This window comes from Callorhinus ursinus, unplaced genomic scaffold (assembly GCF_003265705.2).
Source record: "Callorhinus ursinus isolate GAN/ISIS: 27379988/994484 unplaced genomic scaffold, GSC_fseal_2.0 scaffold54, whole genome shotgun sequence".
In the NCBI taxonomy this organism is placed as follows: Eukaryota; Metazoa; Chordata; class Mammalia; order Carnivora; family Otariidae; genus Callorhinus; species Callorhinus ursinus.
In genome coordinates, this window is record NW_027397116.1 from 3,691,167 (window position 1) to 3,707,085 (window position 15,919).

The 15,919-nt window shown below is 46.9% G+C and overlaps 1 protein-coding gene across 1 annotated transcript in view; it reads left to right on the forward strand.

The window, feature by feature from the left end:
• Window positions 1-5,010: 5,010 nt before the first annotated feature.
• The window catches only part of UCK2 (uridine-cytidine kinase 2), a 65,692-nt gene continuing 54,783 nt past the window's right edge, over window positions 5,011-15,919 (forward strand). Inside the window, exon 1 of the mRNA XM_025892031.2 lies at window positions 5,011-5,415. Within this exon, the coding sequence (XP_025747816.1) occupies window positions 5,317-5,415 (99 nt within the window). The 5' untranslated portion in view covers window positions 5,011-5,316. The remainder of the gene's footprint in view (window positions 5,416-15,919) is intronic.

Below are 15,919 nucleotides of genomic sequence, written 5' to 3' on the forward strand. Positions count from 1 at the left end.
CCCACGTCGGACTCCACCCTGGGCGTGGAGCCTGCTTAAGATTCTTTCTCCCTCTCCTTTTGCCCCTCCCCCCCTAAAAAAAATAAAGGCCCTCATATGACTATTATCTTTGCAGGGGAAAGCTGTATGCACAAAAATCAATGTGTTGAACTTAATGAAATTAACAAAACTTGAGTTTATGTAACATTTTATAGGTTCTAAAGTCTTCTAATGCTGCCTTTTTAATTTTCAGTCTCTCTGTGCCTTTGCTTGTTTCTGCCCCAATTCCTAAAAATCTCTTTCCTCTTCTAGCCTGCTGGTTGCAGCCTATTCTTTAAACAGCTTTATTGAGATATAATTCACATACCACATAATTCATCAATATAAATTGTACAATTCAGTGGTTCTTAGGATAATCAAAGTCGTGCAACCATCAAGATAGTCAATTTTAGAACATTTACCTAAAAAGAGGGGGGCACTTGGGTGGCTCAGTCGGTTAAGCATCTGACTCTTGATTTTAGCTCAGGTCATGATCTCAGGGTCGTGGGATCAAGCCCCACATTGGGATCTGTGCTGAGCATGGAATCTGCTTAAGTTTCTCTCTCTCCCCCTCTCCCTCTACCCCACCCCCCTGCTTGTGCTCTGTCTCTCTAAAAGAAATTTTTAAAAAATAAAAAGAGGGGTGTCCGGGTAGCTCAGTGGGGTTGTATGCAGACTCTTGATTTCGGCTCAGGTAATGATTTCAGGGTTGCGAGATCAAGCACCACATTGGGCTCTGCACTCAGCAGGGAGATTGCTTGAGATTCTGCACCCCCCTTCATTTGCTCTTCCTCGCTCTAAAATAGTAAGTAAATAAATCTTAAAAATAAATTAAAAAATTAAAAGAAATCCTGGGGGCACCTGGCTGACTCAGTCAGTAGAACACTGTTGATCTCAAGGTCATGAGTTCAAGCCCCACTTTGGGCGTGGAGGCTATTTAAAAATAAATAAATAAAAAGAAATCCTGGACTCATTTAGCAGCCACGCCCCATTTCCTTCCTAACCTTCCTAGCTGTAGGCAACCACCAATCTACTTTCTATCTCTGTAGATTCGCCTGTTCTGGATATTACCTTTTTTACCTTAAAGTGACCTTGGGGATTAGGAATTCTTATCTTTGAAGCTCCTAATCCCTAAATGGTGGGGCTTCTACGGGAAGAGCTGTGATCTGTGATCGAATAGAAGGGGAGAGAAATGGAATTTGACAACGGCTATATACCAATATATAGTCTTTATTTTCACAACCACCTTAAAAGGCCCGTTACCATTTAACAGTTGAAGAAACTGCATTCTATAGAAATTAAGTAACTTGCCAAAGGTTACAAAGTAGTAACAAAGCAAGGGTATAAACCTTGCTTTCCCAACTAGAGCTCATTGTCTTCTTTCCACTAGATAAGTGATTCTCAAACTTGGGTGGGTGCTTAGAGGTACCTGGAGGGCTTATCAAACACAGATTGCTGGGCTCCACGCACAAGAGTTTTGGATTCTTTAGCTGTGTGGGGATGGGGTCCCAGCTTTTGTATTCCCAGCTGCTCCCGCTGCTGGGGTTTGAGACAGCTCTATCATGCTGCCCACAGTATCTGAGAATGTACCTAAGATCACAGAGCCAGATGTAAGCAGCTCTTCAATATCATCTGGTCATCTTTTCAGAACAGTATTTATGATCTGTCCAAGCAATTACTGATTGATAAAAGGCAATACAGGCAACTACAATGTTTCGGAGAGAAACTAAAGTTTGATGACCTTTCTTTTTTCCGGTTTGGAAATGGGATAAGCAATTAGAGAATTAACCATGGTTTGTGAAGCACCCAGAGGTAGAACTTTTCCGATGGAGACCAAACATAGTGTTCCTTGCCTAGTTCGGACCTACAGCCACTTAGAGGGAGGGCAGGCAGACGAGGACCATGAGCAGAAATGTCTCTTGTTCTTTGACTATAGCTGCACACTCATGCTGACTTCATCCCCATATGTTAACTAGGCCAGAACTTGATCAGACGGAAATCTGTATAGAAACGAAAATGATCACAGATACCGAGAAAATAGTATTTCCTTGAATCTGTTCTAACCCTGGATTTTACTGAACATGTTTGATTTTTTTTTTTTCCTGGTGGGAGGGGAAGGAGGACAGTTAGAGATCCTTTAATTCAGAATCTGCAGTGTAATTGCTATAGGAGACTCAAACGTGATTTGAACATCCCCAGCTATGGGATTTGGTGACCAGGCTCCTGAGTGAGGATGACACAGCACAGGGAATAGCACAGACAGCCTGGCTGGCTTTATAGAGAACAGACACACAAAAGTCCTTGTCGAGGTCAGCAGTGCTCAGAATACTCTTAATTTAAATGGACTTGGGTAACTTCCTTACCTGTAGGTAAGGCAGCCCTAGGGACAGAAGAGAGTGAAAACAGGGAGTGCAGAGTGCAGCGGGATGTCCTTGCTAATTAGGCCTTACCTTTGTATAGACATCTTTTGTTTTTCTTTCAGGACACTTTTATGTATATTAACTTACGCACAGAGGTCAAAATTATTAAACAAGGTACAGAAAGGGTGCCTGGCTGACTCAGTACAGAATGTGACTCTTTATCTTGGTTGGGGTTGTGAGTTCAAGCCCCACATTGGGGGTAGAGATTACAAAAAAAAAAAAAGATAAATCTTTAAACAAGGTACAGATAAGTTTAATGGGTTAGCTCAGTTAATGAGTTGGTTCAACTAGGTAATAGACGCACATAGGGGACTAGCTGTACACAGTCACTTGGAATGCTGGGAAAACAAAACATTTGGAAATAAGAGTAGTAACCATGTAAATACCATCTAGGGAATACCACCTTTCATTCCAAAATGGTGGCAGTGAAGTTTACTTGTTGGTACTTTTTGACCTTTTCCATATTCTTCATTTGTTCATCCAATACAGTGAACACGTATTGAATGTTTCCTACCTGCCTGTCATTCTGCTCATTTAGCCTTGGGAATGTAGAAATGAGACATGGCGTTTCTTCATTTGTTCAACAAATATTTGCGAAGGCCCTACCAGTGCCAGAAACTGTTTTAGATGCTGGGAATACAGTAATTAAAACAAACAAACCCCCCCCCCAAAAAAACCCAAGAAATGTATATAAGCCACTTCAGACTAACCAGGTAAAGGCAAATAAATACTCCAATAAAAATGTTGTGCCGGATAGAGGGATGGGCCGATGACTAGTGTGATAAGTATGGTACAATGTTCATGGTAGAATCCAGATGGTCGTTATATCAGTGTTTATTGTAAAAAATTTCAGTGTTTGAAAATTTTTATGAAATATCATGGGAAAAAAAGCTAGAGAAGGAAGGTGGGGATTTGGGAAAAGTTCATAGAGGATGTGGCACCCTCTCATCCTCCTGTTCTTTCTCTAGCTACCTGATATCCCCTTAGCTCTGGGTCCATCGAACTGTCCAAGTTCCAACAGGCTTTTTTTTTTTTTTAAGATTTTATTTATTCATTCATGAGAGAGGGAGAGAGAGAGAGAGAGAAGCAGAGGGAGAAGCAGGCAGCCCGATGCGGGACTCGATCCCAGGCCCCTGGGATCAGGACCTGAGCCGAAGGCAAACACTTAACCATCTGAGCCACCCAGGCGTCCCCAACAGGCTTTATCTTGGGCTCTAAAGAGCTCTGCAAAAGTCCTTGAAGACTTAGATCTCTTTAGTGGAGAAAAGACGTTGGGGAGAAGAGGCAGCCTCCTGAATCAGCTACAACCCACCCGCCCCACAGCCCTGTGGTAAGGCACCCTCCTTCTAACTGACCTCTCCCAACCAGTGAGCCACTCTCTCCATCTTAGCCTCCTGTCTGAGCTTTTGTGGAGTTTGATTTTGGATGGAGACACGAAATAATGTCAGAAGTGAAAAGAACATTGTGCTTTCTAATCTTAATTTTATTTAGCAATTTTTTTTTCAAAATAATTCTGAATTTAAGGTAACTAAGTTTGAAAAGAATGCTGTTGACTTCAACTCTCTTTTAGCCTGTAGTAGCCAGTCAGCTCATCGGTTCCAAATTCACAGGGGCAGAGACTGGAAGCTACCCATCTAATCCTACCTCTCCCCCCTGTACCCCAACAAAAGTTCCCTTTGGGGTCCCAGCTTTGTAGGGGCCTCTTTTCTTCCAACTCTTACATAGGGCCTAGACTGTGCCAGCAGCTATTCTAAGAACTTTGATATAACTATTCATTTAATACAACAATCCTAGGATAGAGTGGCCATTATTATTCCCATGTAACAGATGAGAACACTGAGGCACAGGGAGATTAGGTAACTTGCTGGTGGAACTGCCTGTGAATGGAGAAATCTGCCTTCAGAGGTGGGGGCTGCTGAGTCACCAGTGGATCCTGCCTTTCTAATCAAGTGACTAATTGCCCATCTCTGAATGAAAAACCAGTTCACTTAAAGGTATTAATGGGTCAAAATGGCATTATTATTTTAATGTTTCCACAAATCCTAATTCCACAGGAACCTCAGTATTTGTGATTTCAAACTATGGTTTGAAACTGCCTTGCTTTTTGGAGGGAGTGTGCCCTTCAGATACCCCCCCCCCATTACCCTTCTCTAGGGACAAGGACTCTAGGGAGTCGCCTGCTAAGGAGGATGGTGTTTCCAAGAGAGGAAATATTGAAAGCCAGCGTCTGACATATTTTGGCAAACGGGAGGGGGAAAATTTTTCATTTGGGGAAAACACAAGTTTTTAGCCTGAATAATGGGCAAATGACATTAACTCTTTGCTTCGTCTTAATCATCCCTGCTTGTTCGAATTTTGCTTCCCAAACCTGGGGCGCTGGCATTCTGCCCTGGTAGCTTCGTATCCCCTTTGAAAGAGGGGGTAGCACACCCAGTTAAAGCGCCGAGCGCGTGTTTGCCTTCCTTCGGTCCGCCGGAGGTCGCCGGGGAAAGGGTTAACCGGGCGGGTTGGGGGGAGGGCCGGGCTCACACCTCTCCGGGAGACCTCGGGCGGCGGCGGCGGGGCCCGGGAGGGGCGGAGGCTGGGGCCGGCCGCCTCGCCGCCTCCGCCTCGGCGAATAGCAGCGCGCTGCCCGCCCGGATTGGAGCATTAGCATCACGCTGACCCCCGCCTGGGCTGTAAACCGAGCCGGCCGCTGCGGGCAGAGGCAGGCTCTCGGCGCCTCCGAGAAAGGCAGCCCTACGGCCGAGTTCCGGGCGGCTCGCAGGGACCCGGGCAGCGCCCTGCGGCGGCTGCGGGGCAGCGGGGGAGCCCGACGCGGGCGCGGGCGGGGAACGTGCGTCCGTCGGCAGCAGCGGGAGGAGGGGCGGCGCCAGCCATGGCCGGGGACAGCGAGCAGACCCTGCAGAACCACCAGCAGCCCAACGGCGGCGAGCCCTTTCTGATCGGCGTCAGCGGGGGCACGGCCAGCGGCAAGGTACGGCGGGGGTCGCGGTGCCGCGCTCCCGGGCCTGGGGCCGGGCGGCGGCGCATGTGGCGCGGTCGCGGGCCGTGTCAGTTGCTGCAGCCACCGCGTGGCCCGCGCGCCTCCGCTCCTGGCCGCGCTCCAGCGCCCAGTCTTCTCCGCGCCGACTGCGGGCCGGCCGGCCGGGCGGGGATTCCGGTCATCGGGGTCCCAGGGTGCCGCCGACCCCCGGTCGCGGGGCTGGCGCGCTCCCGCTCGCTCTTTTTCTCAGCTGCGGTAACTCGTGGCCCGGCTCCTATGGGGGACCAGCTGGGAAAGCGGATGCTTATTGTTTTGCGGGTCCGACGGTGGGGGAGAGGGCTTTAGGCAGGGTCGCCGGCGAGCCCCCAATGCGCCCCAGCCCCTCCTGGAGGTCTCCGGTACCCAGGATGGGGCGAGCCGGGGAGCCGGACCTGGAGGGCTGCGAGAGCGCGCGAGGCGGCGTCCCGGGGACGGGAGCCTGTCTTGGGCTGGGGATTGCAGGGCTTTCTGGGGAAAATCCTGAGCGCCAACTAGGTGCGGTGACATCAACGAAATGCTAATAGCAGGGGCTTCTGGATTTTTATGGTTATAAGAGGAAACGTGGCCGGCTTCAAGGAGAAAGTTGTACTGGCTCCGTGCTCCTCGGTGTCCGGGGCTTAAGCGTCTGGGGTCCACCGAAAGGGGTCATCGTCTGGGTGTCCGACTCCCCTACGTGCCTCTCTTTGTTTTATCAGCAAGGCAAGGAGAAACTAGGGAAATGCTCTTTTAGCTTTATCCCGGGCTTTTTCTGCAGGTGGGGAAGGGTGGAGTCCTCCCAGATGTTTCTTTTTCGGCCCCCCCCCCCCATGCTGCCTTTAAGGTGTGGGTACTTGTTTCCTTGGGCGTTTAGCAGCTTCGGCTCGCGGTGGGAGCACGGGCTCCTTCCTGCAGGGGAGCCTGCGAGCTGGGGCCGTGCGCGCCGCGTCTGGCGACGTGGGATGCTGCCTCCCAGGGCCCGGGAGCGCGGAGCAGGAAGGCTGCTTGGCGCCATGAGGAGCGAGCCACGAGGTTCTCGCGCCGGAGCTGACTCCTCCCGAGCCCCTCCTCCATCTTGGCCTCGCAGTTTCCACTCCAGGTCCCGACTACCTGGGCGCGTGGGGCCCAGATCCGGCGGCTGGCGCTCTGAAACTTCTTTCTAGATCAAGTTAATCTCGTCTCTCTAGCTCCCGGGGCTAGGAATCTGGCCGCTTCAGGTCCCAGAAGCTGATGTGGCATTTGCCCCGGGCTGAATGCACCCCCCCCCAATTGTTCTCTGTTCTCTGCTCGTTCTGTTAGTCGTAATTAAAAAACAAAACCACGATGTCAGCTCTTAGGAAGTTTTCCCTATTCTTTTAGGATTATCCTTGCTCTCTTTTTATAGCAAATGCCTGTTGCATGGGACGTTTTTGTTGTTCATGGCTGTATTCCCAGCACTCCTAGCATGATGTCTGACACAGTTGGTCCCAAATATTTACCTGAGGTCCGGTCTTCCTGGGGGGAGGGAGACTTAAACTGGCAGATGAGTGTGGCATTTAGAAACAGTGTTCTTGGCAGTCACCTAAATGATAAAGTCACTGCGGAGGGGAAAACTGAGACCCTAAAGGGGGAAATAAGTCCATTCTCTTTATTTTTGTGGCCCTGAGTCGTCACCTGGTCGCAGTTGATACTCAGTGTAAGTCCTAAGTGTTAACTGCTATAATGTGTCAAATGGGAGCTAGTGGTTAGCCATGATGTGAGTGGTAAGCGCTGTCCCTGGGGTTCTCATCAAGGAGGAAGATTATAGAAACTCTCAAGAAAGGGTCTGTCTTAAAAACCAGGTTCTTGTATTTGCTCCAAAAGGACAGGTCTAGCGAGAGCAAGAAGTCAGCTGGAAGAGAAGAAAAGCAACAGCGTAAAGCATGTTGTACGCTTTCGGCACTGATAAATACTAGTCATTGTTTTAAGATTATTTTAATCATTTTTTTGTTGTTGTTGTTAAAAAAAGGTCCAAAGGAGCATTGGACTTCTGTAATTCCATATTGTAGTCCATTTGCTGCAATTCTATCTTGGTTCTCTTATTCCAGTCCTTAGTGCCTTTCCTGCAAAGAATTCAGATATTCAAAGTTGCTTTTTTTTTTTTTTTTTTCCTTTAGAAGATGATCAGCATCAACAGGCTGGACCTCCTTTGGCAGTCTGAGCATAGTGGGGCAAGAGGATCTGGAAGCAGGATTGATCCTCTGCTCCCTGGCTTTTTATTATGCGCCTGTTAAAAGAGAATTTGGAAGAAGCCAAAGGATCTAAGAACATCATCAAAAATGACAATCTTAGACCTAGAAGGCACCTCAGAGTCTCTGGAGTCCAACATAGTCTCATCACTTATAGATGAGAAAAATAATGTATCCAGGTCATATATTTAGTGGCGGCGCCGGTTTCTAGTTTGTAGACTGGTGCTGTTCGTTCCCTGCTGTTGCCTTGTTGAGGAAGAATTGACTAATATGGAAAAATAAGACTTAAGGTGCTGGGGGGCAGGGAGGGACACATGTTTACAACCTTCACCTTGGAAAGGGGCTGCTTGGAAATGGCTGTGGAATGATTTCAGAAGCACTTGATCCAAAGGGAAATGGAAATGGAGATTGCTTTGTACCCTGGGCCCAGCCCTGTAGATCTTGATTGTCCCCCCCCATCCCTCCTTTATAAGAAAAAACAACTCCCTGTTCAGCTTCTCTTGATGGCCCTAAAATGTCTCAATGTTGTGGCTGCCCTAAGTACAAGTATTGTCTCTCAGACTAAATTATTTTGGTTGTGCAAGGCAAAAATAGTGATTGCAGCTCTGTAGATACATTTTTTAAATTTGTTTTATAGGTGAAGATGAATTAGAACTTGAGAGTAAGCCTTGCCAGGCTGACATGGCAAGTCACGGTTAGAAACTCATCTCAAAACTGTAGTAGGTTGAGAAAGTTGTTCTGATCTGTGTTAAAAACCAGGTTCTCGTGTTTCCTCGGAAAGGACGGGTCTGGAGAGAGCAGGAAGTCACTGGAAGAGGGAAAAAGTAAACTTCTCTGCCTGCGTCTATGTCCATGACAGTGGGGGCCATTCCCTCTCCTCCTTGCTGTGACTTCTTCCCCAGACGATGCAAATAGCTTCTCAGTCTGCTCCTTCACACTGCCATCAGAGTGGGCTTCCTTGGCTGTAGTTCTGACTGTGTCACTCTCCTTTCTGGAAACCTTGGGCCACTCTCCATCACCGAGACTGCTGGTCAAATGTTTCAGCACACAGTGCACATCCCCTTGACCCTCATTATTCCCCACCCCCCAACCCGAATGCACACAGACACATCTCTGGAACTGCTTTCACTTACTTTTGCTCTGGGTCTTCTCCAGAATGACCTATAATCCTTTTAAGCCTTCAGTTCTGCAAATACTTGCTCCAGGGAACTCTGTTATTCACTTCCTTAGTCAGAATTGTTTTGTGTGTCTAATGCTTCCCTAGTTATACCGCAGTTTGCCTTGCAGTGTGGTTGCCTTGTAGTGTGGCTACCCGTAGACTACTTCCCACACCCTAATGGAAGTTCTATAAGAGCATCTCACGTATTTATTTGAGCCTTATTTGGGTGTTTGATACAGCATTGGTGTTTGGTGTGTGTTGAACTGAGTTAGGCAGGCCAAAATTTTTATTACTCTTTTATTATTTAATTCATAAGACTATTTGAATTAGGATTTGAGGCCACAGTGGAAACCCTGTTTAACTGTTACTCATGTTGCAATGACCCAAATATAAAAAGCTCCCCAAACGCTAATACATTGGTATTGCTTATTCAGAGCCTGGTATTTATTTAATATGTACTAAGTAGGTACTTGCTGAATGAATGTCATTGTGTGAAATACTGTATTAAGTGTTTAAAAAAAAAGATTTTATTTATTTGAGAGAGAGCCCATGCATGGGGGTGGGGGGGGAATGGCAGAGGGAGAAGCAGACTCCCCACTGAGCAGGGAGCCCGATGCGGGGCTCGATCCCAGGACCCTGTGATCATGACCTGAGCCTAAGGCAGATGCTTCACCGACTGAGCCACCCAGGCGCCCTGTATTAAGTGCTTTTGAAGAGAAGTCAGGATATGAGGATACCTGAGAGAAAGTCTCTGTTAGTATTTATAGTTAAAACTTGCTTAAACCAAGCAGTTTATCTTTTTTTTTTTTTTTAAGATAGTTTCTCTCCATTTTTTTTTTTTTTTGAAGTAATCTCTACTCCCAATCTGGGCTCGAACCTACAACCCTGAGATCAGGAGTTGAATGCTCCACTGACTGAGCCAGCCAGGTGCCCCTAAGCCAGTTCACTTTTAAATCCTTGGATTATCTCTTCCCTTTGAAGTCAGACAGGTGTGTTTCCCCTTGATGGATAGCAGAGGAAGATGAGGTTAGAGTTTTTGACTTGCCTGACCTCACGTGGCTGGTAAGTGATACTTCTTGGATTGGAATCCAGATTTTTCCTTTCCTAAATCTGTGTCTGTTCTGAGCTGTCTTCACAGGCAGCAACCAGTCCGCTGAGGTATTTTGGGGGAGGTCGGTCTGACTGTGTATCAGTAAGACAGACCAAGAAAGGAAAACTGCAGTCCCCTCAGAGGTGTGGGCTGTCACCTCAGCTCTCCTTGGCCGTGACTCAGCATCTGCTTTGGAGCACTCTTGGAATATGCTGTGGGCCCGCATCTCCTTGGCTCCGTCACCCTGTTCCTGAGACCTCAGCAGCCATCCCCATCTGGCCAGCTTGTTCACTCCACACTGTCCTTCTGTAGGTACTTTGAGAACCACGGGACTGGTTTGGTCCTGCTGTTTTTCTCAGAGACCACCCTGAACTGCTCCCATGGCCATCAAGGCCGTGTGTGATCTGGCCCTGCTGACCTCTTGCCCCTCTCCCCCTTTGCTCTCTCTCTTGCAGCCATATTGGCTGCCCAGCATGCCTGGCTTTCCCTCTGCCCCAGGAATACTGCTGGCTCTGCGGGAAATTCTCCTATTCCTTGTGCCAGTGCCTAGCATGGTTCCTGGGAGAGGGAAGCAGCAGCAGCCTGCCTTGAGGTGTCCGGTCGGTTCCTCTTCTGCTGCTTGGCTTCCCCCAGCTGTGCCTGTGCTCAGCTGCCTTCTCTTTCATTCCTTGCTTGTGTGTCTTTGAAGTGTGGCTTCTGATGCTCGCTCTCTGTGGTCACCTAACTCCAGCTCGCTCTATAGCATTTGCTGAGATCTTCTGCCTGATGTCCTCATTTTTTTGTTGAGTCTTGCTTTTATGAAGTTCTGGGCTGGGGACAGATTGTATTGGGGAGTTTCACTGTTGAGGGCCTGACGTTTCTTGCTAGTGGGCTCTGAGATGGTTCTATTGGACCATTTAGATCTGTGAGGTCTTCCAGATGTGTGTCTTCAGTGTTTGAAACCAGTAAGAAAGCTTGAAGGGTGTACTCCTTTGCACGTGTGCACGCTTTCTTGTCCATCAAACCATTTTTATCATTAAGCCAACTTACTAAAGGATTTGATCATCTCTTTATCATATATCGTGTATAAGTATATATGAACTGCATAAGTATAATCTGTAACTATAAAACAAAAATAGGAATTATAAAACTGAGGAAAAAGAAACACTTAAAATGGTTTCTTTAATGGTATAAAACTTTTTTTTTTTTTTTAAGGATTTTATTTATTTATTTGACAGAGAGAGACAGTGAGAGAGGGAACACAAGTGGCGGAGTGGGAGAGGGAGAAGCAGGCTCTCCGCCGAGCAGGGAGCCCGATGTGGGCCTGGATCCCAGGACAACGACCTGAGCCCAAGGCAGGCGCTTAATGACTGAGCCACCCAGGCGCCCCCGTATAAAACCTTTTGATTGTTACTAAAATATTTTTTCTTTGTGACTAAAGAGTGTTTTATTTTTAAAAATCTTGTCTCATACATGATGATTCATGGATCTTGGATGATCTTGGTGATATTAGTCTTGGTGACTACAAGGCTGAAGGTTTGGTTCTAAGTTTAGTCCTTTGAATCCTTTTTTTTTTAAAGATTTTTTAAATTTTTATTTATTTGACAGACAGCGAGAGAAGAAACACAAGCAGAGGGAGAGGGAGAAGCAGGCTTCCCGTGGAGCAGGGAGCCCGACGGGGGGCTCCATCCCAGGACCCTGGGATCATGACCTGAGCCAAAGGCAGACGCTTAAGGACTGAGCCACCCAGGAGCCCCTGGAATATTCTACAAGTTTTAACAAGTTTCTGTTTACAGGTTTTATAGGTGCACACACAGTTTTTGGCAACAGAGTTGCTCAACAGTGGAAGCATTTTCAAATCTCTAACAGATAATTTGGTCATCTAACTTAAATAACTGTATTTGTTTTCTTTCATTCCTCTGTAAAACTAGAAAGTCAAAACTTTATTTACTTATTTTCTTTAAAGGTTTTATTTATTTGAGAGAGAGCACAAGCCGGGGGAGTGGCAGAGGGAGAGGGAGCTGAGCCAGGGAGCCCATTGGGGGCTTGATCCCAGGACCCTGGGATCATGATCTGAGCCAAAGGCAGATGCCCAACCGACTGAGCCACCCAGGCATCCCTCAAACCTTTATTTTTAAGAGAAGTATTTCTAAATGAACAAATAACTGCAAAGTTTACATGAAAATAAAAAGGGAAAGACAGGAGTGTCTAGCTTGTTTTTTTTTTTTTGACAGAGAGAGAGAACGCAAGCAGGGGGAGCAGGAGAGGGAGAAGCGGGCTCTCCGCTGGGCAGGGATCCTGATGTGGGGCTCGATCCCAGGACCCTGGGATCATGACTTGATCCAAAGGCAGATGCTTAACCCACTGAGCCACCGAGGTGCCCCAAAGACAGTTTCTAAAAAACAAAATAAAAGGGGAACAGTTGGTAGGCTTTTTTTTTTTTTTTTAAGATTATTTATTTATTTATTGGACACAGAGAGAGAGAGAGAGAGAGAGAGTGCACAAGTAGGCAGAGCGGCAGGTGGAGGGAGCGGGAGAAGCAGGCCCCCCGCTAAGCAGGGAGCCCGATGTGGGGCTCGATCCCAGGACCCTGGGATCACGTCCCAAGCCAAAGGCAGAAACCCAGCTGACTGAGCCACCCAGGCGCCCCATTTGTCAGGTGTTGACAAAAAAATACTAATCTGTGTTTAGGTCACATGCTTACAGAAGTTGAGTAAACATGAAAGTTCACACAGAGAAAGCCAAAGTACTTAAAAATCATAAAATTGCCATCAGTAGACGAGTTAACATAATAACCAAAAAGTCTGAAGGATCCTAGAAAGCACTGAACCTTCAGGCCTCTCCTGAGCAGTAATTTGATGAGATATGGGGGCATTGGTTCTAAAGTGGATCACGTGTGCTTTGAGAAATTTGAATGATGATGGGAAAAAGTGATAATTCTAAAAAAATGAGGGTTGCTCTGTTTCTGGCTACTAAAAGTGGTCTTTCCATGGTATAGGGAAAAAGCAGTTATTTCCATATGGTTACAAGCTCTGAAACTGCAGGAGAAGTAATCAGGAGTGTCTCTGAACCTCCCATACCTTCTGTAGTAACCTTGCCTCCCCTACATGGTAACCTTGAGTACCCTGTGGAGCAGGTGGTCAGCAATTTTATTCCTGCCCTGTGTGGTCCCCCACTTCATTTGTGGTAGGGTATTCCTTTTCACAGGAGTGGTGATGGAGGGTTCTGCCACATGCCCTTTGTGTGACTTGTGGAAACATGGGAGGACTTCTGTAGGACACTAGATCCGAAAGAGTTTTGTGTGTGCAGGTGAAGTGGGGTTGTGCTTCTTCATTGCTTTAATCAGTCCGTAAGTGTGCTATCTTTTCTTAAATTTTGGCCTTTCTTTTCCCCTTAGCTGAAGGGCCATTCTGTCACATCCCAACACACATTTGCTGTCGGCCTGTCCTCTAGGAAGCCCCAAGTTTTGCAGATGTCTCTAGCATGGCCTCCTTCCCCTTAGTGGAGGGTGAGTGCTGTCTCTGCCCTGTCCAGTTTGGTAAGTCTCAGGCTATAGAGAGAGAGCCTGTAGAAGAAGGGCAGGCTAAGAGTCCCGACTTGTGATTTGCACTCTGGTCTTCAAACACGTTTGCATCCTCTAACAGCTGAAAGAAGTTTTGGAGAATTCTTGATCCCATTGCATACTTTTGCTATAAGTGTTTTTCACCCTGATTAAAGAGTTGCAAAGGATATATTTCTGATATATTGTAAATACTGACACTCTGAACTAATAATTGTTTCATTCTTTTAAGTGTATCTAGTGGGCTCTGAATACTGTAATAATTTGGCCTATTGTTATCCATTAAAAAAATACACAAATAAGCTCTTATTTGAGCCAGAAAGCTTCATTTTTCCCCCTCCATGAAATCACACTTCAATTCCATTTTCCCCGCAAAATATTAACTTAATCTCATCTATTTTTATGCAATATTGATGATTCTATCATCCTTATGCCATAAAAATAGATGTGTACATTGGAATGATTTTATTTCCCATTACAAGTCTCTTCAGTGTTAAGTTCTTTCAGATTATATTACTGTGGTTTTTGCCGTGAGTTAATTAGAACATGTAGATAAACATTTTGATAAATTCTTAAAACATAGAAGGTAGACTTTTGTTGGAAAGCAACTCGATGAGATCGATGGAGCTCCCCCACCCAAGTAGGTCATGTATAGCTGGGTTATTACCACTTAATGCTAGAAAAGATTTTTCTCTTGTATAGGTAGAAACTTCAGGAAGCCCTGTTGGCATAAGTAGATGGGAATGGGAGGGCTTTTGTTATATCAGGGTCATTCAGTTTTTACCTTTCAAAATATGTGTCAGAACCCAGTATATTTTGAGGACTCAACTAGCTTGCCACCCACCTCCTATAATTTTGTCAAAAGCAGAAAGTAAGAGACCTTCAGATTTGTAAAAGGGTTTTGTTACATCATTAGCCATTCATTTTTTAGTATCAGCGCTCGTATTTCACATTGCCCCCCTTCGTATGGCCACTCATTTAGGGAACATGGGTTCCAGCCTAGCTTTGCCAGGTACTTAGTAGCTATCTGTATATTCATCTCCAGGAGAGGCTCCTGTCATCCCTTAACATTTCTCAATTCTGTAGCTAGCCTCGCGTTCTATAGTGGTTTTCTCACCATTGGTCACACATACCAAGTACTTCTCCCGTCCGCACCTGCACAATGCAGTTGGCGTTTGTGATCTTGTGGTGGGGTCCTAAAAGGCTTTTAACCTCCTGCCATGGGCCAACATTCACTTCTGCTGGATATTAACTGGGTTTCTCGTAGGTGGGGGACCCTGTATCTTCACTGTCAAAGATGTTGCTGCTAGCGTCCCTCCCTCTACCCACCTTCCTTTTCCTTACCTGGGTAACCCCTGCTCATCTTTCTATATGTGTTCTCTCTTGGCCTCACTTGGGAAGTCATCCCAGGCATGCTTGGGTGTCCCTCTTCTGTGTGGCTGAAGCATCCTAACAGACCTCAGTCATAGGATTTCCCCCAGCCCGTGTTGCCCTTGCTTGTTGAGTCTGTCTGCCACTCTCGAGACCGAGTCTCTGCATCAGAGACTTTGTTTCTCCTCACTGTTCCCTGAGGCTAACACGTGGGCTAGAAAGTCTAGGTAGGTCCTCAATAAATATTTGTTGAGTAGCCAGATATTAAGGACCTCTTTCTGAAACTCCTTGCCATTTTCTCTTGGGATCCCCACGAGAATCTCGGTATGGCCAATATTTAACTCCTGAGCTTACCCTCACGTGTGTTCACCCTGCCCCCTTCCCCATCTCGGCTGCTACAGCTTCAGCCTTCTTCTGGTTGCTGAGACCTCAACCTTGGAGTCATTCTTGACTACTCTCTTCCATTGGTTTCTAGTGCATTCAGAGAGTTTGTTGGTTCTACCATCACAGCAGGTCCTCAGTCTGTCCCTGTTCGCCTCCACTGCTTCCCTGCCTCGGTCTAAGCCACCATCTCAGAGTTGGGTCATTGCAGTAGATCCTGGCTCCTCTCCCCCTCCTGCCTCTGTCCTTGTACATTCCACTCTCCTCACAGCGGCCAGAGTGATCCTGCTCAGGTGAAGATTGGATAATAATTTCCCTGCTCTGCTTAAAACCCTGCTGTGGCTTCCCATTTTACTCCCAACAGAGAGGCCAAAGTCCTCGCCAAGACCCACGGGGTCCTCAAGATGGCTTCGCACTGGCTGTTCCTTCTGCCAGGATAGCACCTCCCTCAGATAGCAGTATGGTTGGCTCTCTCACCTCCTCATGGTCACAGTGTTTAAAATTGCAGGGGTGCCTGGGTCGCTCAGGCGGTGGAGTGTCCGACTCTTGGTTTGGGCTCAGGTCCTGATGTCGTGGTCCTGGGATTGAGCCCTCCATCGGGCTCTGCGTTCAGTGTGGAGTCTGCTCCAGATTCTCTCTCCTTCTCCCTCCCGCTTGTGCGTATGTGCTCTTCCTCTCTCAAATAAGTAAATAAACAAAATCTTTAAAAAAATTGCACACGGTAGGCACTCAAT